Consider the following 24,295-nt stretch of genomic DNA (forward strand, 5'->3'; position numbering starts at 1 on the left):
AGACCAAGCGGAAAACTAGAGTTTCTGCAACCGGAATTTTCTGATTTAATACTGATGCCCCGCGTCTTCTTGCTTTCGCACAGCATTTCATCTTTTTTGCCTTATCAAATACCTACTGCTATAAATAGTAAGAAATTGTTAATGTGCAGTTATGTTTCGTAGATGATGCAAAGTATTTAGTAAAAGCAAATGTTTCTATCAGGTGTTATGGCAATAGTAAGCCATGGTATTGCAGAAAGGGTTACCTTGGTGAGTCCGTGGAACAATAGATCAGCAGACAAATATGGAAGTTGTCTCAAGTTCAGGTTTCTAATGTTTGGACCTGGTGCTAAAGGATTGGAGATTCATCAACAACTTGAAGAAAGTCAGTGGCCGATTTGGAAAGATTCTGATAACATGGTGCCGTACTGGCGACATGGACAAGTTTCTCTGAGTTCTCTTGCGAGGAGCAAGGTAATACCAAAAAACCAGCACCTCGATTTCCTTTCTCTTTGAAAAATTTTATAGATTTACTAAGTGGTTCAATGTCTATTGCATGGTTAGGTTGCTTTGTCAAACCAAGGAAAAATTCAACGTTGGTTATGTTTGGTCAATAAGCAACCCAGGATTCTTCTTAGATTCTTCTTAAAAGGTCGCTCGCCAAACCGATACCAACCACTGCGATCAACTTGTAAACAACAATTTGCGACCAAGTATTGTGCCGAAAATCTATGCAGTAGTACTTAGAATAATCTGGGACGGACGACCATACCTTTTTATCCAAGACATGCCCGTATTCAAATTTTAATGAGGGTAGGTTACATGTGTATCCCGGCGGTACTAGGCAAATTGCAGCATACATTGCACACTGCATCGTCATCGGAGTAAATGTCTATTTTATGACATTACCTTGGACGAAGCATGTAGCAGCTGCGAGAGTAAGGGTGTATGGGTAGATAATAAAAAAAAACAAATCTTATCTCGAATGACGAAACTCACCGAATTCTTTGCATCTGTATGCAAGGTTATCATTAAAGGAGACATGGAAAGAGTGCCTGGTTACATAGCTGTCGGAGGACTGTCTTGGGTCGATGGGTATTGTGAATCTCAGCCTGTTGAAGCAGCCAATCAAGGTAACACTCAAGTTCTACTCTTTTTACTGTGAATAGGCATTGGTGTATTATGATGATGTTATTACAAAAGAAGCAACATTTTTAAGTTTGCAAAACATGTTTGGACATTATTCAAGTCATCCTTAATTGCAAATGGTCGTTATATAATTCGAATTTACACTTTACAAATATGTCATGGAATTACAACGTAAGCTTAGTGATGTCAAAACATGTTTTCAAAGTTAAAAGTGGTTTTACCTTTATGATTATTATTTTTATTATGCTTATTTTCTTAATGATAGCATTATATCTCTGCAGCATGTAGAAAAACACTGATGGCGTCTTCTGGTTTTATCTTATCACCTTACTATCCTGGGTTCTATGCACCTAATTCCAGTTGTAATTGGCTAATAACCGCGCCAGTTGGTCATGTGATACGTCTTGAGGTACTGGATTTTCAACTGGAGCGTGACCCGCGATGTGCTACTGACCACCTTGAGGTGACTGATGGGAACACAGTAGGTGAAAAAAACTTGGGAAGATACTGCGGAGATGAAATTCCGAAACTAATGCAGTCCACAAGAAATACACTGCACATCGCGTTCAGGTCGGACATGAGCGTCCAACGAACAGGCTTTAAAATACACTATTCATTTAAAGGTTTGTCACAACAGTTTATTATTTTATGGTTATTACTGACACAGTGTCTTTTCCAATTTCGACCTTTCCTCGCACATTATGCATATTATTAAAACTCTTCACAAATATGTTTAAAGATGATCAGTTAGTTGCTAGGGTCCCATAAGTGAAATCCTGTCAATTATTTCAGTATCTCATACGTTGAGATTTTATTTTGTTGTTCGTAAACACAGATTGATCGTATAACCACCGCCCATCCCTCTTTTTTTCCTTCTTCACAGTACAAGCTGAGGATAGTGCATGTAGCAGCAAACGAGGTAATATCTAATGTCATCGGCATAACTTTTTAAGCTGAGTAAAAACTTTGGTTTCTTTGGTTTCATCGGCTAAGGAAGATGCCTATTTCTCAACTATCTGTAGAGTTCAGTATCTCTGCATTACAGAATGTTTATGTGAAGACTCTTTAATTGCAGATTTCTCCTATCTCAAATAATAATTGCTTCTAATCCTATTTTATTCACTTCAGATTGCCCATCAGGCTGTTCGTGCTTCCAGACAACTCTCGGAAATTTTTTTGTCCTAGGTTTTGATCTAAGAACTGTTCCGGGAAACATGCCATCCTACACAAAAGCCTTGTAAGTCTGTCATACTTTTTTGACGCATGCGTGAGAAATGTCACAAGTTATTGTACTAGTAGATTGAAACTGCTGCAAATAAAGCTGGTTGTTTTCATGGAAACATTTCAAATTTCCTCTGCCACAAGAATTGTACATAAATTCGTGTTTAATAACATTTCAGGCTCTTTGCAAACAACAGAATTAACCTGATTCAGGAGAAAGCTTTTTCAAATTTGCCGCTGTTGGAGTATATGTAAGTCTCTAGATCATCTTTTTAAAATTTTAGCATCGTTTTCGCAAGTCAAAAAGTTTTTTGTGGACTTTTGACTCTTTATGGCGATATATTTCGACAAATCTTATCAAAACACGATTACATAGATTTGTTAAAGAGGTTCTTGTCAGACATTGTAGGGACGAATTTCCTGACAGGACCACTGTCACTTTTATTAAGTTTGACATCATACCAATGTTAACAGTTATCATGGAAAATCGTAAAGATCGTGATTAGTCTAGAATAAGTCACAAGTATCTTCTTTTTTATCTTAGAGATCTCAGTAGAAATGTAATTCTGATGTTAGCTGATTCTTCGTTTCAAGGATGTCAGAATTTAAAAACCATGTAAGTTAAGCGGCTTTGATTTGCGTTACACTTACGCCCTATGTAACCAATAAACATCCCCGCGTTACACAGAGATTTCTTTGTTTCAGCACGTGAAGCTCGCATGTTCTTCCTCAGGAGAAATTGTTATGTGTTTGCAATGTTAGTGTACTTGGCGTTTAAATCAGTAAATCAAGTGTCCGTTGTTTTTACCGCAAGCCTGGTATTGCCATGCCAGACCCGAACTCTTTCATAAGCATCGTACATTCCTGTTAAATCCTGGATGTTTGAGATTACCTTGAAATCGTCAAGTTATGGAAATTTTCTCTAATTCCTTGTTCTTACTTCCTTGTTATAACTCCTCAGAAGACTGACTGGAAATTTTGTCAGGAAATTGTCTTTGAATGTCTTTTCTCACCTTGACAATCTAGAAGTCCTGTGAGTATATTTTTTATAAATATATACAAGAAAAAGGGAAGAAACCTTTATTACAACAACTATACCTTATATACCTTAAATGCAAGATTTCCTCTCAGTGATATCTATTATATTGTATTTCTTCAAGTATAACATGCACAGCTGCTACTTATTTGCATTTTACTGTTTGCTAGTACGTACGTACGTACGTACGTACGACACTTTTTTTCCAACTCTCCTTATCTGTTTTTTCTATGATAGAATGCTTTTAATGTTTACCTCGTAAAAATTTCTTGCGGAAAAACCAAGCAATAATTGTCAACATATTTTTTAAAATTTATAATGAATCACAGAGATCTGGGAGAGAACCTCTTAACTGTGATCCCAGAGGGAACATTTTCTCACTTGCTCAATCTTCGCGTGGTGTGAGTACAATTACTAATCGTAAAATATTGTTTTAGAGCATGAGAATACTGATTGTCAGTTCATATTGTCATTAAACGGCTAGATCAGAGCATCTGAATATTGAAAACATGAAAAGTGTATCAACGTAGTTTTTAGTCTTCATTACATTCCCTCCATTTGTTCGAGGATATTGGACAGTTTTAGATATAAATTGTTTCCTTATGAGATGAGAGTAACGATTTGTCGCTGAATATCCCCAGTTTAAAATTTTTTACTTGGTCCTATAGATCTACCTGAATTCAGTTGCTATATTTTGCCAGGCAAACACGTGTTTTTAATTTCTCAACAGAAGTTTGAGGTCTAATGAAATAAGGTCTCTGGAGATGGGAATGTTTAGCCAGCGGTGTAATTTAACATATCTGTAAGTTTCTCCTGATCGCTCTCCAGAAGCCTTTTGCGAAGTCATTATTAGGTTGCATAGCTCATTGTCCTATTTCATATCATCGTCATTATTCGCTTCGATTCGTTCAAAAAGTGCGATCAAAAATGTATGATTGATCGAACTATCTGTGAGAGTGCGCTGTTTAATCAAATCAAACTCGGTGACTTTGGTGTGCACATTTCCTCATATCAATTTGATGACCACTCAGTTAAGCGACCACTCTGTAGACAACCACTCGTTTCTCGGTCAAATACTGTTTCAAGCATTTTCTTTAGTGCCATAGCTCAAATTTCTGGGGCGACTGCACCACTTTTGTGGTAAAACGTTTAACAAACTTCTTAGGGGAAAATTCTCCAGAAAAACCGTACCTCTGGGGAAGCATTTATTTGTGTAGCTCAGATGGCTTAATTCCCTCTTAGGACAATTTCTCTTGTGTCGTGCATCTGGGAAGCGACATGTACGAGATCATGCGAAATACGTGTACAATACGTCCGTATTTTTAACTTTTGGCAAAGTAACGTTTAAGATTCTTAGCAATTTGACCACCAACATTTTAAAGTTCAAACATATAAGCAGTTCAACCATTAGATATTTTTTCTCATCAGATATCTTCAGGATAACTTGATTGAAGTAATTCCGGACAAATTATTTAACAATCTTGGAAACCTAAAGGTTCTGTAAGTATCTTTTAACATTGACATACTTCTCATCTCTCATCTTATGAGGATTCTCACTAGCGATGTTGTTAAGTAATGGTAATAGGACTGAGTGGAGTCCAATTCGGTCTGTAATCATACGAGTGCTAACAAAATCGGTCGACCGCGCAGCAGGAGTCCGATTTGTTTATCACCCGTATCATTACAAACCGAATTGGACGACATGAACTCTTATTACCAATTAATCATAAAAATTACAATTTCCGAGAAAAGAAATATAGCAAAGTTATGAAAGAAAGGGACAATTTGCATTGAAAGACTGAAAAAGGAGGTGGATTGTCTACTTGTTTGATTGGTTGATTTAAAACACAACTTTGAATGTAATTGGTTAATTTAACCCGCAACTTTGAAAGTGATTGATTTATTTAAACTACAGCTTTGTGGTTGGCTTATTTTACTGTCCGATAACCAACTGTCTGATTACAACTTGATAGTTAAATTAGTGAAAAATAGGAGTTTTTCAAACCATTCACAATCGAGGAAATTGTCTTTTCTTATGATGAAGCAAATTGTAGGGTAACTATCCTCTCTTTCTCCATTTCTTTGTTCTTCCACATACTTTCGTTTTTAAAAGGGAGTAGCAAATGACCTGATTGTGCAGTTATATGCAAGTGTAGTCAAATCTTGAAACTATTTCCATTCTTTGTCTTAGCTACCTGAACAACAACAAGATAAAAAGGATATCAATGCACACCTTTGAGGGATTAATATCATTACACACTCTGTGAGTATATGTGTGTGTACCTTGTCTCTTTCACGCTTTAGCAAGCTTATTAATACTGTAAGGTTACTCATGAAAGCGTAGAAATGAGAATTGGTGGGATTTAAATAGAACTACCCTCATCGTGACTTTTAAGGCTTTGCCACAATCAACAACGTTTTTATTTTTTACCCTAATCCGCAGTCTGCGTAAATATCAGGGGGAAAAAACATTTTTGTCATCATGGCTCATTAACCTGTTTTGAACACGTGAGCCATTCGATTTTGCATTATCTCAACATATCTGAGAACAGAATGTTTGCGCGATTGACGGTATTCTTCTCTTGTCATATGATTCAGGTATCTAGACAATAACAGGATAGTGGACCTCCCTGCTGAAACTTTTCATGCTTTGGGCAGTTTACGAAAACTGTAAGTGATGTTTAAAAAACACATTTATCCCTCAGTTACGTAATCAGAAAACTCAACAAAACTTTGATGACCTTGGCGCATCCTCACCGATTCCACGGCTTGCGTCTATTTCACCCACCCCTCGAAGGGTTCATTATTTCCCAAGGAGTAAATAACAGAAGGAGTCCGTTTTATTTTTGTTGGTAGTTTTATGATGAGACCATGTATCGATTTTTTCTCATAAGACAGCTCCAGAAGAGAATCACATGATCGCATCAGGGCCGTTCATACGAGAAAAATATCTGTGGCTCACATTAGATGCAAACCGCCTTCCGTCTGACAGATACATTTCCACTTTATTTTCCTCTCGTAAAAGGCCCCAGTGACTCTCTCTTGACTCAATTTACTTCCATTCAGCCTTTGAATAGAAAAATATAACGAACGATAATGCAGTCTTCAGAATCATAAACAAATTTTTTTTGGCTAATCAAATGAACTTTACTCTGTCACATTTCTAGTTAAGTTATATGATAACTAAAAATCGAGACCAAACAGCTTACAACGATAAATATAACAGTTTTGTGCTGATTGAATGACAAAAATATGCTTCTACTGCCAATGATAACCCCCCCAACGTCAGAACGACTAGTTTTTATTAATAGCTGATATCATTATGCGGCTAGGTGATATTATTATGGGGGTAGGTGTTATTATTATGGGGGAAGCCTGCAGACTTGCAATGAAGACAAATACTGCTTTCTTTCAGCACCATGGATCATTTCACCCACTGCTGTTATGCTGTTAGAACAATTCCTCAATTACAGTGTGATGCTCCTGCCGATGGTTTCTCAAGCTGTGATGACCTCATGAAAAATAAAACTCTCCAGATATTCATATGGATTCTTGGAATCTTAGCATTCGCAGGGAATTTGATTGTGGTTCTTTGGAGATGTTTCTTGAAAGAAGATAATCGCGTTCACTCATTCCTGCTAACAAATTTAGCGATATCTGATTTTCTTATGGGGATATACTTATTAATAATCGCCATTAAAGACACTCAGTGGCAGGGAGTGTATTTCAAACATGACTTATCCTGGAGGACAGGTAAACTGTGTCAGTTCGCCGGCGTGTTATCCATGGTTTCAAGTGAGGTGTCTGTGGCAATGTTGACAATTATCACAGCCGACCGACTCATATGCATAGTATTTTCATTCAGATTCAGGAGGCTTTCTTTCAAGCGTGCATGTTTTTTGTGCACAGTTGTGTGGCTCTTAGGAATCATGATATCCACAGTGCCACTGATGGGAATTGATTATTTTAATGACACGAAAAAAGGTGTAGGTTTTTATGGTCGTTCAGCCGTGTGCCTTTCTCTCCAGTTGTCATCTGACCGACCAGCAGGTTGGGAGTATTCTGTGTCTTTCTTCATCGCCTTTAATTTCGTGGCTTTCATGTTTATGCTTGTTTCTTACATTGCTATGTTCGTTAAGGCAAAGAAAATTGGCGGAGCCGTCAGATCGACCAACGTTAGAAACGAGACTGCTATGGCGACAAAAATGATGTTCATAATCCTCACAGACTTTTTCTGCTGGATACCAGTCATCATAATCGGAATATTATCTTTAACAGGAAGACTGTATGATCCAAAGCAGCTTGTATATGTTTGGATAGCGGTTTTTGTTCTTCCTGTGAATTCCTCCATCAATCCTCTTCTTTACACATTTTCTACAACCGCCTCCAGGAAAAAGTTGAAAACTCTGACGGGAACGATGAGCTCATTTGTAAGAAGAACTCATTCTTCAGGTGAGGCGATTTCATGAATTCAAACGACTGTTTTCTGTTATTGTTTTCTTCATCTCAATGTTTTGTGATCAAATGGAAACGTTTGGGGATTTAGTGAACTTAGATCGAAATAAAGATTATTTCATTGTTTCGTGTTTTTGGTTAATAGCGTCCTCCCTGGTGACGAAATCGTGAAGTTAAGGGACGAACTTTCTTTTCGATAAAAGAAAGTTTATCGGAAAACTCAGCTATGAACTTTAGGGTTAACTCAAATATCCCTATCAAGCACCCATATGAAGAAAAGAAAAACGCCTTTTGTTGAGAAAATCATCCAGAATTGTGTAGACTACAGCATGACAGTGGTTCACGTCAGTCACAGATATGCACGATGAAAGGGTTTTTTTCAGTGTTAATGCTAAGTTTGATTGGACTATAAACGATTGAATGGGTTAATGTTGATCGGAATTTGGAGATTTTCGCGAAATTTACTTTCGTTTGACACGAAAAACACGTCTCCTATTTTCGAGAAATAGAGTTATGTAAAAATGAGTTACATTGCATTACTTTACTTTTTATATGTCCAGACTTCTTACACAAAGTCTTGGTCTGGTTTCCGGAAACAAATCTAATCGATTTTAACACGGTGCTGTTGGAATCAAATAGCATCAAAATACATATACAGTCGAGTTATGATTAAAAATTTAAACTTCATAATAATCCTTTCTACAGGAGGACAAGGGAGATTAGATACGCACCTTGATATAACATTGTCAACCGTGACTCCTAACTTGCCTGACAGAAAAACAGCCATTGGAAAGACTGACGTGAAGATTATTGAATTTTGTAACATATTTAATGACTGCAGCTCCAATCAGTCTATGGTGAGTATTTAACCTGACATATCCACAGCCAAGTGAACGCATATTTGTATTTGTGAGAGCCTTGCCAGCTTGTTCTCCTAACAACAGATTTATACCCCATTCACACCAAAGCTTGGTCTCTCAAAGTCCAACCCTACGTCCCCGTCTTGAGAGACTGGGGCGCAGCCGATCCCCTGTGTAGTGGATACAGTGGTAAGGTAAGGTAAACTTTATTTTACCATGGTGGCCCAATCAGCCGTAAGGCTGATATCCAGAGCGCCCCTTGAGTAAAAGGAATAGTAATTTAAAAATAGAGGATGTAATAATTTAAAAATACAAAATGTTAAAAATTGTGAGTATTCATCAAAAATTTAAAGGAAGAAAGTGACTCCGCGTTCTGAGTATAACGAAGCAACAAATTAAAAAGGGCTGTGCCCAAATATTTAAAAGTTCGTTTCCCAAGGCTTAGGTTTGGTTTGGGCATCTTCTGCGAGTGTCATAGCTATGTACATTGTAGCCTCTAACAAAATAGTTACATAAATACTGAGGTACTAGCTTATTTAAGCATTTATAAACTAAAACACATTTGTGTCTTTTCCGTTTCATTTCTAACTCAGCCACCCTAAAACATTAAAAGTGTCTTTAGTGGAGTCATACCTAAAAACTATGCAAGCAGCACGATTTTGTAACCGTTCAAGGGTTTTGCTGGGGGTGGATGACAGTTCACCCCATGTAGTGTTGGTATAACACAGGATTAGCTCGATAAGGGTATTATAGGCGCACTTCGCTGCCTTAAGAGTAAGGCAAGGTCATATCCATGCTAAAAGTCCCAAACGCTTGTTGACTTTGTTACAAATAGAGTCGGTATGCTCTTTTCAGTGAAGCTGTTCATCGAGACCTCAAGATAATCGATCTTTGTCATGTTCTCTATGTCCTTGCCTTGGATCTGCAGAATAAAGTCTGATGAGTTTTGCAATAGTTGCTTTGTTCCAAAGAGTAGGCCTTTCGCTTTGATCAAATTAGTCTTAGTATTAGTCTGCTTCTCATCAACCACTGCTCGACTCGTTTGAGGTCTTGTAGATTTTCTCTGATGATGTTGATATCGAACCCAGTATAATAGATCACTTCGTCATCGGCATACATACTTATCGCCGAGTGTAGCAAACATTGAAGGAGGTCGTTTATGTATATCACAAATGGCAATGATTCCAGTAAGAAAACTTGAGGAACGCCGAAGTCTAGTGGATTACAGTAGGATTGATTAATTCCAGAACAAGCGACTTGAGAGGAAAAGGTTGCCTATTAGTCAAGGGATGACGCAGCACAGACAGAGCAGACTGGACCCTATGCAGTCGACACCTTTTCTCTCTCCTAAGTCCACGTTCACATTCGGAACTTGGAATGTAAGAACTATGTTCTAACGAGAAAGGACAATTATTGTTGTAAATGAAATGAAGAGATACGGTCTGTCAATTCTTGGACTTCGTAAAACAAGATGAACATCATGTAGGGAAGTGAAAATGGCAGATGGCACTACCATCCTATACTCAAGGAACCAAGACGACGGAGCTCCTGACACGAAAGGCGTTGCCTTCATGATAACACTATATGCGTAAAGCCATGATCTCTTCGGAACCAATCATCTCAAGACGTATTACAGCCTACTTCAGGACCACACACAAGAAGATAAGATCATGGATAATACAATGCTATGCACTAACAAATGGTGCCGAGGATGACGATAAGGACAACTTGTACAACTTACTGAGGCAGGTGATCAGCAAGTCAGAAGAGAAGGATGTAGTCATCATCATGGTTGATCTCGACGCCAGTTATGGAAGTAGCAGCAGAGGAAAGGTGAACAGGCGATGGGCAATGTGGGATATGAACAAGAATGGAGAATGATTAGCAGATTTCTGTGCTGATTTCGGGAGGGTAATAGGGGGAGAATTTTTCCCCTCAAAAGCGCACCAACTCACTTAGGTCTCACCTAACAACACCGCTGAGAACCAAATCGCAAATGTGGAAGTGTGGGAGGAAGAACATCTGCCTCAGGAATGGTATGGAAGCTACATCGTGAAGCTCTACATGAAAGGTACATTACGTATTATCATCGAGCTGTCAATCGGATAGAATACACCGCTATAAATTAACTACAATGACTTTGAAAATGCTTTCGATGGCCTCGACAGAAAATCTATTTGGCGACTAACGAAACATTATGAGGGAATCAACTCATGGAAAGAGTAACGGTATCCAATGGACACTGTGGCAACAAACAGACAAAGTCGACTTTGCCGACTATATTGCTCTTCTCTCCACTACCAAAAATGCCAGCAAGCTAGGACTACGACCAAATGTAATGAAAACCCAGATAATGAAGAGCAACTGCAACAACAAGACATCTATCACTATCAGGGACAACATCTAAGAGGATTCTTCATCTCTTGTCTAAATTGAGATTACTGTGAGCAGATATGGTGGGACAGACAGGACAACAAATGCTGGGTAAATAAGGCAAGGATAGTTTTTAATATTCTGAAGAAAGTATGTTCAGCCCACACAATGAGAAGAAAACCCAAACTGAGAATATTTAATTCAAATTTGGAGTCTGTTCTGCCCTACGGGTTCGAAACCTGGAGAGCGGCGAAGAAAGCCACCAAAAATGACAGAAATTCGTCAATCATTGTCTCAGACGCATCTTAAAAGTCAGATGGTCAGATAGGATATCCAATTAAGTGCTGGGGGAAAAACAGGAAAATAGCCAATTGAAAATCAGATTTTCAAGAAAAAATGGCAATGGAAAGGGTATACCCTAAGGGAGTCTGTAAACAACATCACGAGACAAGCAATAAAATGGAACCACTAGGAAAATAGGTCGCCCCAAGATCACATTTACAAGAGACATAGAGTCAGACATGAAAAGATGGAACTACATATGGCACCAGCTGGAAAAGGCAGCCTCTGACAGAAGTAGATGGAGGACGTAAATCATCAATGGCCTACGCTCCAATAAGCCAAAAGTTAAACTAAAAGCACCAAAGTTTGGAAATGTTTTAAATCTGTTTCTTGAACTCGGCTTAAATTTTTTTTTTACAAAAGCTGCCTAAACCAAGTTTGTTGACTTCAAATTCAAGTTAGTGTCTACTTGAAACCTCTGAAAAATTCAGTTTTTCAGTTCTCTCTTTTTGATTTTCATTCATCTAAACCTGGTTTAACTAGACATGTTCTGCTGGTGTAAATGGGGTTTTAAAATCCTGTAAGTTACATCTAGTTACAAACCCTCAGGTTCCAAGTTTTCCGGCTACCTTAGTGTCTTAGCCGACTGCACTTTCATATGACTCATATGTACGCCATTAGAACTAACCAGTTATATAACCTTTGTGCACAGGGATATGCTACTTGCTGGGTGGAAAAAGACAGTTTGGAAATGTGCCTTTTGAAGTACTTTACAAGATCTAAAGAGAAAGACTGGAAAAACGAAATTGAAATTTTAAGAGAAATAGCTAAAAATGGTGCACATGACAACCTGATTGCATTCCGCTGGCATTCCGAAGGTAGGTCCATTTTGATATCATCATTAGCTCGTTGGAAATCAAATAAGGCGATGCAATTGTTGTGCTATTTTTTCATTTCAGTGTGTGATGTCAACATTGGTTTTCAAACGACCAAGCTACCATCCATAAAGAACGCTAACTTGTAAGTAGTAAATTAAACTGCCCAAAACTTTTCTAAATTGTTTGAAACTATAATTCCTCGAAGCAAACCAAAGGTCGAAAAAAGAAAATCAAAAGAAAAAAAAATTGGTCCTTTTTTAAATTAAGAAGTTTATATGCTAGAAGCTATCACTGAGCCAAAAGGAGCTGGCTTTAGCTATTTCAAAATTAACAGCAGGTTTTCCGTTGTAGGTTAATTTGCTTTGCCTTTGTGTCAAGCACCTCGTTGAGCGATTTCCTTGAGGAAGGTGTTGGAAGATGTGAACCAAGTATTACCCAACTGCTAATTGTACTTTTAGATGTTGTCAAGGCTGTTGAACACCTTCACAAAACAGGAATCTGTCATAATAATATTTCTCCGTCCAACGTACTCGTTTCCTTCAACGAAGGGGTAAGCTTACCTTAGCTATGCAAGTCGATAAGATACAAGCCGAAGTTGATTCGATACACCTAGAAAGTCCTTTGGATACAACTACAGTCATTTCAATACAATTTAGTAACGGAGTAATTGGATTTTTCACGAGACTTCCGTTTTGTTTACACCGTAATGAAGCGGTATCAGCATGCCAATCTGCTCATTTCTTAGAAACCTACTTAATAGTAACCCATACTCATTTGACACTGTTCATGTCACGGCTCTACATGATTTGACGCGTTGGCGGGCGGCCTCTACCTCTGATTGCATTAGTGAGCACATTTGATCAATAAACTTATTCGTCATGCACTTTCATACCTAAGAGATGATGTATTCAGTGAATGACACAGATATAATCGGAGGAAGAAACCTTCGAGTGCTCCCAATAGGAGTCGAAGCAAGGACCATCCGGTTGGTTCTTCAGATGCTCTACCACTGAGCTATAGGAGACTCATGGCAGGCTAAGCCATTTAGCTAGGTCCATGGTGACAAACTTACTGCCCACTGCTAGGATGGAAATGTTAAATGTAATGCTTTTGCGCAATGATGATGAAAATGGAATTGGTAAATATTAAGCCTCGGTCCCTTTACAAGCACTAGACACTTCTCACGTTGTCTTAACGCAAACTTCCTCTGACTTTTAGGTTCGACCAGTGAAAGGAGTACTTGGAAACTTTGGACGAGCCTTTTTGCTTAAACAAAATGACAACTCTTCCTTTTTGCGCCAAGAAGATCTTCGACAATTTCGCAAATTGATGGAAACAGTTGTTGGTTACAGAAATTTTGCACGGAAAACAAATGAGGTAAGTATAGCAATTGCTAAACAAAGAATCGAAAGTATCTCATTGTTGATGGAAAAATGTTCTCACTTTTCATTGGGGAATTGTAGATCAAGGAGATTCTTGCACTGTGCAAGGGCAACGAGGACGACACACGAGACGCCACACATATCCGGGAAACACTTCAAAGAATAAGTAGCTCCCTAAAGGAAAGTGCGAGGTTCTAACACAGCCAAGCATCGCAACGACAAAATTGTAACTACAGTTGCATCTAAACGAGAATCTCACAATGCATGCATGTATTAAACATGGTTTGTTTTCATGTAATGACTTAACTAGTAATATTTCTCCAGTCGAAAGGAGCCATCGAATTTTTTCAACCTTTATACACTAGTATGTTAGATTATAGATTAGCCGCATTTTTTCCCCGTAATTCCTGTAGTTACACACAGGATGCGTGTTTACGCAAGGCAATCAAAATTATCCAGACAACGCCGATTATTTCACTCTTTTGATCTTAAATACTCAATTGAGTATGCTACTTAAGAACTCAAGTTTTAAGTAAAATAAAGGATCTTGGTTTATTAGATACTGCACAAGGAAGTTTGTTGATAAGACGTTTAACCTTTTAACTGGTTATTATTATAATAATCATTATCATTATTATTTTTTTTTAGTTGACTTCTGATTGCGCCTAGCCAATCACTGGGTCGAGTCTGTCGACCTCGTTCTGATTTGTCTGACAAATAAAGGTCTATATCGGACAAATATCTTCGGTTCTGTTGAATGACTTTTCATTCAAAGAGATAATAATAGAACAAATGAAATTTATCTCCGAAAATTCTTTGAGGGGGAAACGAAGAGAGGAGATATCGTAGTTGCGAAATTTACCCACAAAACCTTGCTAACCTCGTAAGAAATTACCCGACACGACTATGAGGACTAGGTTGTTCAAATCGGGATAATTTACCCTGCATCTTTACCCCAACATCTTTTTTATGACCTATTCGTCGATTTACATTACACTTTTTTTTAATCAAAAGATACTATCTTCCTATTTGTGTTATTATCGAGTCTTAAAATTCAACCAAAACTGCGGCTTCAAAATGTACCACACTATTGAAGAAATGTAAAATGGTTTCCGTGTTTACATAGCCTGATGTAAACACGCGGGAGGTTGGGAGAACACGAGATAAGCGTAGGAAACCACGACGCGAAGCGGAGTGGTTTCCAGCTTATCGATTGTTCTCCCAACCTCCCAAGTGTTTACATCAGGCTATGTAAACACGGAAACCATTTTACATTTCTTTTATAAAATAACTAATGAAAGAGGAACGAAAACCGAGTTTACATACGCTCATGTAAAATGGTTTAATGGCCAATCAGAGCGCGCGTACTATTTGGATTATTTTATAAAAAACCTTTGTGTATATTGCAGAAGTTTAAAATGTTTTCGGCGCAAACCAGGATTCGTTTCTCCATTTCACCAAACTTGCAATTAAAACATGCAATGTACTCATTCCTATTGTCCAAATCTAAATCTCTGTTGCTCTCAGCTGGTTTAAAAACGTTTTTCAGACAAGTTCCGTGTAAAAATTATTCAAATTAAAGGAGGAAAAAATATAAATCAAACAAGTGTACTATTGATAGGCTGAACTGAATAAACAGTTACTTTTCCTAACTGTGGATTGCAAACAGAATACTTAAAGAATGTCCAACCATGTGCAGCGGCTCCTAAAACACAGGGAAAACAATCAGAAATGTATTCTCAGGAAAGGTAATGGGTTTCATGGTTCAAAATTTGCTAATCAAATTTAACAATCAAAAACAGCAGAACTTACCAAACTCGCCATCCTTGTTGACTACTACCAAGCCCCCACTAAACTTTGGGTAATATTTTGCTATTCGTGTAAGAGCTAGTGTTGCTGCTTCCGTTGGACTTTTACCCTGACGCATGAACTCAACTGCCTGAAAACTGCACCAAAAATAAAAGAAGAAAAAAATCCTCTCAGTTGAGTTGTGTAATTGTTAATTATTAAAGCTTAGACAAAAAAAGGGAAATTTCCTTCGTTGGGAATAAACTGTTGGCTGGTAAGAGCTAGTGGACAATGCTTAGTATGTTCTGGTAACATAAGGAATAGCGGCCAGTGGCTGCATCAGTTCTTTCATTTTTTATTTGGTTAGATTTTAAATATCAGCAATAATATAAATAGCTGGGTGCCAATATTTTCATACTGTCAACGAGTCCCTCTCTCCACAAAAGGTTCATTAATGACCAGGATTTAACCATTAAACCTGAAATACTTCTATTTGCAACCTGGCAAAAGTGGCCTTTTACCTCGGAAGAAATCGCATCATGATATCTCCATCGCCTGTCGCAGCAGCACCTCCTACCTCATTATCAACGTATGCTCCAGCTCCAGCAATGGGTGAGTCTCCCACACGCCTGTGCAACAAATAGATAAATAAAAAAAATAAAAAAGGAGTTTACTGGTAAAGTAAGGCAGGAACAGACTAAACAGCCACAGTTTTCTTGGACAACCATCTTCACTTCTTAGTGTTGGTCTGTTTAATGAGTCGATAGCAAAGAAAAAATATCAAAAGAAAGAAAAAGGAAAGGGACAATACATTTTTCAGAAAGACGTTAGAAACAAACATGTGAAACTACACACTGCCACATTAAAATGCTTCTAACTACCAGTACTTTGACTCGGCTGTTCTCTTACCCAGGAATCTTGTGGTTTGCTCCATTTGTACTCGTTCCTGCAGCAATGTTCCCAACTCTGTCCACTACAATCATACCTGAAAAATTAAATATGTTATCTATATTGAGTGGAAAAACACAAAAGTTTTCAGTTACTATCTTCCAGACTTGCATATTATTGGTCATTTATAAGCAAAAGGATCAGTCCATCAATACCAGCCCAAGTCAGGTGCAAAAAAGGCTCAATATAGGGATCTTCTCCTCACCAATTGTATCATGATTTTGCCGCCCAATGTCTGAATGGGAAGTCGGCCTTGAACTTTTCCGTTCCCTGTGGAAACCAATTATTAATTAATACTTAGACAATAAAGCCTATTCTTGCTCTCTGAGACTGTGGTTTACAGACAGAACATGAATTTTCACACCTTTACAGCAACATTCTAAGCTATATATGAAGGGTCTGGATATCGTAGAACATAGCACTGTTCTGAATGACTGTCATCCAGTTCAACATATACTGTTTGAACAACAGTAGTTCGGTCCCTGCTAAGGTTAAGTAAAGCTGGTTAAGCAATGAATCTTTCAGTTTGAGTGTGTTGAATTGATAAACTGTAAGCACTGTTGGTGGGTAAGAATAAACTTACCCTGTCACAGGTTTGTAAGGACCACATGACTGATGAGGATCAGGAACCACGTCCTATAGCAAAGGAATGATAATCAGTTCTGAACAATAAGCATTTAGTTACTAGGCATCTCAGTAAGCAATACAGTCCTGACATCCAAAAGAAACTATAATCACATCTTAACTGAAGCCACATAGAGCTCTTCTAGAAATATACCACCTATATAATATGAATACAAGATACTATTTCAACACTATTTCAAATCTCCAGTTGCCCCTGCAGCATGGTTCAAAGTGACATGCAAATGCATTAAAGAAATAAATAAATAAAACAAAGAAAAATATTTTACCATGTCAACTTTACCTTCCAAAAGTTGGGTTGGCAATTATTCTTTTCCCAGTCTCTCCACATCTGCCTGAAAGTCATAAAATAGGGTTGTAGACAATAAAATTGGCTGATGTAGCACTCATCTAGTTCAGTGTTGTTTTAGCTGACCAATTCCACAGCTCATCAAAGAGCAGCCAAAGTAAAAGAGAGTACATCTTAATATGAAGCATTTCCTGAGCTAATTTGCCCAGCATATATAAAAATCAAAATTAGTTCAGGTGGTATGCGAAAAAAAAAAAAAAAGTTTTGGCAGCAGCATGTTTTCAGGATTCTTTGTTAGGTGTGAAAACATGGTGTTAGGTTGTCAAAACAATACAGGACCCAAGATTATAAGTTTAATCAAGAAAATGCAAACCATTGAATGCAGCTTCAACTACTGACCAACACAAAAAACACAGGATTAATGCTTAACTCTCCAAAAATCTGTTGCATGTAAAAATACCATGGGCATTTGTGAAAATACTTCATCTTAATTATATTTTCTCATTATACTTTTACCAATAACGATTACAATTTTTTTAATTGCGTTAAATACATTTCATTACTGTTTATTCATTTCAGTACAATTTTTCATTGTTTTTGCCAACAGAACTGAGTGTTAGAAGCATTGTTCACATGTTATTACTCTCTAGCTTGCATACCATGAGTGGTTAGTGTGCAAGTCTTCATTTGTGAATCCCATCTGCACTGCAAACTGGGTAGCTTTTAGAAAAAACACAACATATCTATGTTAAATGAATGATTGTCTTGTTTGATGCAGTACATCGTTGTTGTCATCACTTCAAGATATCCTCTCATTATTTCACAGTGCCATAATTTCCTTACTCCACCATTCCACCTCTAGGAATGGTCTGAATTCTACTTTGTGTCCCAGAATATTCCAAACATTTTGACAATTGGGGAGTACCCACCAAAGCAGCCTCTTTGCTAGCTCTTGCAAGAGTCACCAATTTCACCTCATCCCACTTATATGAGCAGTCAGAGAGTAGTACCTTATGGGATTATTTAATATCTGTAACTGTAGTCTGCCTAAAGTTGCTATTGATACAGGACTATAACTAGCACATCACCAGCAAAAGTTGGTGAAAAGCATATAAGAAGAAAAGGCTGCTCACAATGTTATCTTACCATCATCTCCTACCAAAAATGTCTCTGAGGTGTGTTCCATGACACTGCGTGCAACTGAAATGGCTCTTTTCACTCTCTTTAGACAGCCAACAGCTCCAACATCATGTGTAACACTAAAAAGGAAAAAAGTGAACCATTTGACCCTTCAAGGTGTAACACAACATAACATTACAGCCCTATATGGTGTCTGAGCTGTAAGCTGACTATATATCAGACTTACTGGCCTTAATTACTTACTATGGAAAATAATTTTTACCTCATTAAGAAACTGCATTAAAATATGAGATATCTTAACCATGAGTTACATAAACCCTTGTAATCAACATACATATAAGTTGAGAAAATGTACCATAACTAATTACATTGATTATTAATTTCAGTGCATTGGATTAGGTTTACAAAATGGTAATGACTGAGGGGAATCTATGACTCACACACTATTTTACTGTCATGGCCCCACTTTGGCAAAAAGTGGGGAAAATAATGGTTAGTGGTAAATTTTTCACAGCTTTGATCAGTTTTTTGGCAAATTGAACTTTGCCACGACTAATTCTGTTTGCTTTCTTCTATCACCAAGAGAGTCCTAAAAAGCCCTGTCTATGAATATGGCCCCATTTGGTGTGTGAGTTGACACACTTATACCTTTCTTTTTTCACTTGTGCATAACAAAAAAATTTAAGGGTTCCTCCTCTCCCTCGGGTCACAATTACAGTTACATGCATGTAACCAAAGATTGACTACTAATGTTATTAACCCCACCCATTTATGAGTTCCTCTGGCCATGGACCCATCTTTATTTCAACACCATCAAAGTTTCAAGGCAAACTTACCCATTCATAATCATGGCATCTAATGTTGTCTCTCCATCTTCATTGGGGCTGTCAACATGAACATAATAAATATCAGTTATAGACATTTTTCTTGTGGTAAACCATGAAAAACGTAGAGTAAAAGCCACACATAATTTTGGCACACTGGGTGGACAAAAAATCTGAGGTGTGGCTCACAAATGAAACTCAATGTAGCTTGGGTTTCATGGACCTCACTGTGATTGATTAGTCATGGTCGTGCAAAAAATGTTTATGAAAGAACACAGAAAAAAAGACTAAAGGTATGTTGCTGATGATCTCTTCTTCAGTTAACAAATGTGGTTTTGGCCATATTCCTACATCAATCTTTCCATCTCTTCATTGTTACCTTTAATGCCTACAAAGAGATGTTAACAGTTTAAGTCTTAATCACCCTTGATAATTTTGCAAGACTAATGGAATTTAAATTGGAAGTTGAATGTAGTTATTCACTTTAAATTTCATATCTTCTCAAAATGTCAAAATCAGGCTTGTTAAGAGTAATCATATCGTCAGAGTAAACATAAACATTTGCAGAACTTCAGACTCACCTAGCAGTGTCCATTACTAACATCAGCCTATATTTTTATGAACTAACCTTCCACCAAACCCTACAGTGCCATCACATTGCTCCATTTCACACACTGTGCATCCAGATTCAACTGCATCCAGCGCACTTCCTTTGTCACTTGAAATAACATGCCAAGCTATTCAAAATTTGAATAAATACAAAGGCAAGTTTTGCATTCAAATTGCTATCCAGTTTATAGATAACTCAACACATATTATGTGGGATAATTTCTGATGACCAATTACTAAAATAAAAAATGTGCTGCATTTTTTCAAAGACCTTATTTATTATAAACATGTAAAAAATGATGAACAGATAACAAAAAGCAGTTAAATGAGTAAATTAATGTGTACATATGATTATACCCAGTCATAAAAATACAACATATTACAATATAGAAAATATTCATTAAATGACACTATTACATGTTATTTCTTTGGTTGATTCCTTTCTTGTGTTTGCATGACCAAAATATGTTTCTTTGACATACATTTTTAATATATTCTGTGAATACATGAGTGTTAATCAGTAAATGTTTTTTAACAGTTTTTGAAAAAAATTGTTCCAAAAGTATTCTTCTAGTAGTCTGTGTGTATTTCATATTGATTGCACTGGCTACTGCATTCTCTATCAAAGACAGGAAGATGGGTCTGCAACACTTTCTTGTGGCCTATTATGGAGTATCCCAATTTCTACATGCATTTCGTGTAGAATAAACACTCTCCCAGAGGCTTGTGTGTAGACAGAGAAGAATGCAAGTGACTGGTGGAATACTTCATGAATACTAGGAAGGAAGACATCTTAGATCAAATGCCTCCTGATTTCAGATTGCCAGAGGTTGAAATATCAAAAACATGTCAAAGAATGGCACAGTTGCATCAAGTAGAAGAATCACAAAAACAACAATCTTTGTTGGCAATGAAACTTCAGTTCATTTCAGTCAAGTTTGATTGTGTGAGTAAGATCTAAATCTTGAAAAGCAAGTTTGTTTCGCAGTTTCTCCCCTTGTATCTTGCTTCAAACAAAGCTGTAAAATATGCAAACTCTTGATTCATCTGACAGAAATTGGAGTGCATAGAACACTGACATCATCTAGTGAAGGAGCACCATGAAAGGAATTAACCCTTTACACCCTAACATTTGTATGCATATTTTCTACGCTGTTTTCTCCACATTTCCTGTGGCACTAACAAGGAGAATTTGTTTAACAATCAAGAGCTTCTTTGGTTGGTGATCATTTCCTTTATTCTTGTGACCTTAGTGTGTGATTCAGGGGTGATATTGTAAGGAGAAATTAGACAGTAGCAGTGCTGTAGGGAGGAATGGTGCATTCACACCCCCCTGGGCTAGGAAAGTTTGTTTAACACATACTGTTAATTCAAAAGCAACTTCAGAATGCAGTCTCAGGTAGTCTCATGCTCCTGGACCCCAAAGAATCTTTTGTCTCTGGTGTAGAAAATTCCTGCCTTTGCCCTCCCCCCTTACATGTGAAAAAACTTGTCTATGGACCTGGCTAGTCACTTAGTATAGGGTCCAAGGATTAATTAGGGAAGTTACAACTCACTAATTATTTTCACACAAGGGGAGAGAAATGCAAACATATTGAGAGCCAGAAAACATCATTTGGTGGTTTAGATTAAAGCCAACCATTATACCATGATGTTTGAAAGGAGAGTATTTTGAAGGATGGATTGAAACTTGTCAATTTTCTTGCTCTCAGCATGAGGCTTCCAAGCTCAGTTGGTAGTAGCTCCCAACTAGTATCTTGGAGGCACTGGTTCAAATCTCTTCAAAGCCTAATTTTTTTCAGGCTTATCTTCTGCAATCACTTAAACTGCAGTCTACCAGCAATGGTAATTTATTTGCTCGCTTGTTGAGTTCTGTTCACACCCCTTTGTTTCTTTGTTATATCTGTCTTTTTTGTCAATCAAACATCGAAATGTGACAATAATTTGTTAATTCCCTTGAAAGGTTGGTACTTTGACACCAAAAGTTGAGACTTGACTGACATACCATATTTTCACAAATAAGTACCAGCACTCTAATAAGCAACCTCCCACAAATGAGCAGCCCACCCCTTGGGCCATAGTTTCAAACAAGTGCCCCCATTAAAAACCTCTTCCCCTTGGCCTCTTCCCTCACTTACTTAAATAGTAGGGATACAAGAAAAACATGTCTCTAATTTGCCACTTTATGTGTAACTACTTAAGCTTCAACTGTAGCTGCATCAGTACAAGGCAATATGTTCTTCTCTATTGCAGTTATTTCTATCTCCATGTGCTCATTGAGTTCTATATACGTGTTATCTGTTCTTTTAATTTTTGTCCTATTGCTGCACAATTGAGCTTCCTCCTTCCAATTAGCACCCTCCTCTCCCTCCCAAGTGCTTATTTAAGGAGCTATGGTAACTGAGCATTCTTCTCAGGTCAAAAATTTATCAGAGATATAACCATGCCTGTATAAAAAAAAATATATTTTTCTTTTCCAACCATAAATATGAATTCTAATGGATGTTTGACTGCAATGAAAAGTTTTTTCCTGGTGTAGAAGAGCAAAAGATCCTTGAAATTTTGCACAACTGATAGCTTCTGGTCCCCCCCCCCCCCTCCAAATAAATCTTGCTAGGTATGCCTGATGAGTTCCCAAAGCAAGTCAGTGGTGTGAACACATGCATTATTGGAAATGGGTATCTGGTCAGTTCACCACCACAAAAAAACTTGCCATCACCATGAGTCAAATCACCACCTGTGGCAATTTGACTCAAGTGTTATGTATAGTCTGTCGAATGAAAGCTAAGATGTAGTAGTATATTGCAAAAAGGGAAAGGGACTCCATACTTATGTGTAGTGTGTCAATTATTTTCACCGTGTCATTTTCACCAGTGCTTATGAAATAGCATGAAACTTGCATCAAATAAAGGCTAGGAAGTGGCAGTATATTGTGACCATAAAAGCCCCTACAAATACACTGAAGTTTTCAGAAACAGACTTGGCGTCCTCTCTTTGTTTTAAGCTCAAATAATGTTGACATATGACCTTTAACACAAGTTTTTCCTTCTGAACATGATGAATTTGCTATCAAATCTAATGAAAGCCTAGATCTCGAAGTATATTCATTTATGGGTTTTGATGATGCAAAATTTTGCAGAAAGCAACTTGGCTTTAGTCAGGAGTCACTGAAGGGCAAATGGATCAACCCTTGAATTTATTAAAATAATAAGTAGCATGTCAGGGATATTCTGCCAACTACTACATTTGTTAAACCATTTGATCAATACCATTGCAAAACAAAGCACTATTGTTGAAGTCTCTTTCTCTGGATTTCTAAAAACTTTTAACACGTTTTGATTAAGGAGCACCCCCCTGGCTATATACACACTTTTTTATGTTGCAATAGACTACTATATCGATCTTTGCTTTAATTTGATGGAAGTTTCATGCAGTTTCATAAACATCTGCAATTTGGTGAAAATCACCCTGGTTTTCCCATGTGTAGACTGATCAATATCATGATATCAACATGTTTTTTTTTTCCATTTGATGGTTAATGTTCCATAATTGGGACAATACTCAAAAAGTTTGAGTTCCTTTTGCCATATTTGTTCATTCTTCTAATTTTGAAATATACCAATAAAAGTTTGCTCTCATTTGATGTAAGTTTCATGGGAAGGATAAACGTAACACCGGTGGCGATTTGACTGTCAGTGGTGGGGAGTCAAGTGGGGGCGAGTTTGGTGGTGGCAAATAATGACTATAAACACTTGAAATGTTGTGAGAATAGCTAAAATTCTTTGAATTACTCAAATTTGATTTTTGATCTTCGATTTACTTTTTAGTTCTGCCAACCTTCTAAGTGGATCACTGCTTCAGTTATACAGTAAGCTTATAGTGCTCGAATAATTAAGCTTGTCGATTGTATGCTTGAGCCTCTTTCATATCCTACCTTCAGCTGTTGCATTTGTAAAAGGCCATGTATTTATCACAACTGGGAGACTCTTGAGGGTCGAAGTTTCACCATATTTAAAAATTTGTCCTTCCACAAACAAAATAAAACTAAAATTACTACTTGACAATATCGACCTGACACTTCCTCCATAATGGCTTTAATCGAACCAATCTTCCCACGGTCGATCACTTCTGCTGCATTCACGCTTTGCATGCCTACAATCTAATATAGTTTTTTTTCGTTTTCTGTTTGAAAGCGTTTTACTTTTTTTGTCCCTCTTTCTTATCCTTTTTTTGATATAAGATTAATATTTACTTTCCTTCGTACTTGAAGCAAAGTGAATAAATTCAACATTAATTACGATGAAGGACGAAAGCGAAACTGAAAACAAAACAAAAGAATCTGCTTACGTGTACCGCTTACATAATTGGCTAATCTTATTGACCAATGATAAAATGGGATCTGGGTCGAACTAACCAATCGAGACCCTCAAAACAATATGA

General features: G+C 37.4%; 2 protein-coding genes across 2 annotated transcripts in view; one reads left to right on the forward strand and one right to left on the reverse strand.

Annotated features, from left to right (window-relative positions):
• Positions 1 to 13,966, forward strand: part of LOC131793347 (uncharacterized) — a 49,107-nt gene extending 35,141 nt beyond the window's left edge. Inside the window, exons 40-58 of the mRNA XM_066161830.1 lie at positions 203 to 453; positions 1,004 to 1,112; positions 1,410 to 1,751; positions 2,012 to 2,047; positions 2,257 to 2,365; positions 2,529 to 2,600; positions 2,894 to 2,965; positions 3,311 to 3,382; positions 3,715 to 3,786; positions 4,116 to 4,187; positions 4,814 to 4,885; positions 5,577 to 5,648; positions 5,984 to 6,055; positions 6,801 to 7,837; positions 8,546 to 8,697; positions 12,068 to 12,233; positions 12,315 to 12,375; positions 12,585 to 12,783; positions 13,452 to 13,966. Coding sequence (XP_066017927.1) covers positions 203 to 453; positions 1,004 to 1,112; positions 1,410 to 1,751; positions 2,012 to 2,047; positions 2,257 to 2,365; positions 2,529 to 2,600; positions 2,894 to 2,965; positions 3,311 to 3,382; positions 3,715 to 3,786; positions 4,116 to 4,187; positions 4,814 to 4,885; positions 5,577 to 5,648; positions 5,984 to 6,055; positions 6,801 to 7,837; positions 8,546 to 8,697; positions 12,068 to 12,233; positions 12,315 to 12,375; positions 12,585 to 12,783; positions 13,452 to 13,781 — 3,368 coding nt within the window. The 3' untranslated portion in view covers positions 13,782 to 13,966. The remainder of the gene's footprint in view (positions 1 to 202; positions 454 to 1,003; positions 1,113 to 1,409; positions 1,752 to 2,011; positions 2,048 to 2,256; positions 2,366 to 2,528; positions 2,601 to 2,893; positions 2,966 to 3,310; positions 3,383 to 3,714; positions 3,787 to 4,115; positions 4,188 to 4,813; positions 4,886 to 5,576; positions 5,649 to 5,983; positions 6,056 to 6,800; positions 7,838 to 8,545; positions 8,698 to 12,067; positions 12,234 to 12,314; positions 12,376 to 12,584; positions 12,784 to 13,451) is intronic.
• On the reverse strand, positions 13,729 to 24,148 carry LOC131793332 (N(4)-(Beta-N-acetylglucosaminyl)-L-asparaginase). Its single transcript, XM_059110739.2, is given in 13 exon segments — positions 13,729 to 15,320; positions 15,428 to 15,561; positions 15,925 to 16,032; positions 16,313 to 16,388; positions 16,557 to 16,621; positions 16,935 to 16,987; positions 17,277 to 17,328; positions 17,942 to 18,002; positions 18,429 to 18,541; positions 19,259 to 19,306; positions 19,875 to 19,983; positions 23,790 to 23,891; positions 23,894 to 24,148. Coding segments are annotated over 13 exon segments (1,140 nt in total). The 5' UTR covers positions 24,006 to 24,148; the 3' UTR covers positions 13,729 to 15,213.
• Positions 24,149 to 24,295: the final 147 nt, after the last annotated feature.

The sequence above is a fragment of the Pocillopora verrucosa genome, chromosome 14 (genome assembly GCF_036669915.1).
Source record: "Pocillopora verrucosa isolate sample1 chromosome 14, ASM3666991v2, whole genome shotgun sequence".
Taxonomy (NCBI): domain Eukaryota; kingdom Metazoa; phylum Cnidaria; class Anthozoa; order Scleractinia; family Pocilloporidae; genus Pocillopora; species Pocillopora verrucosa.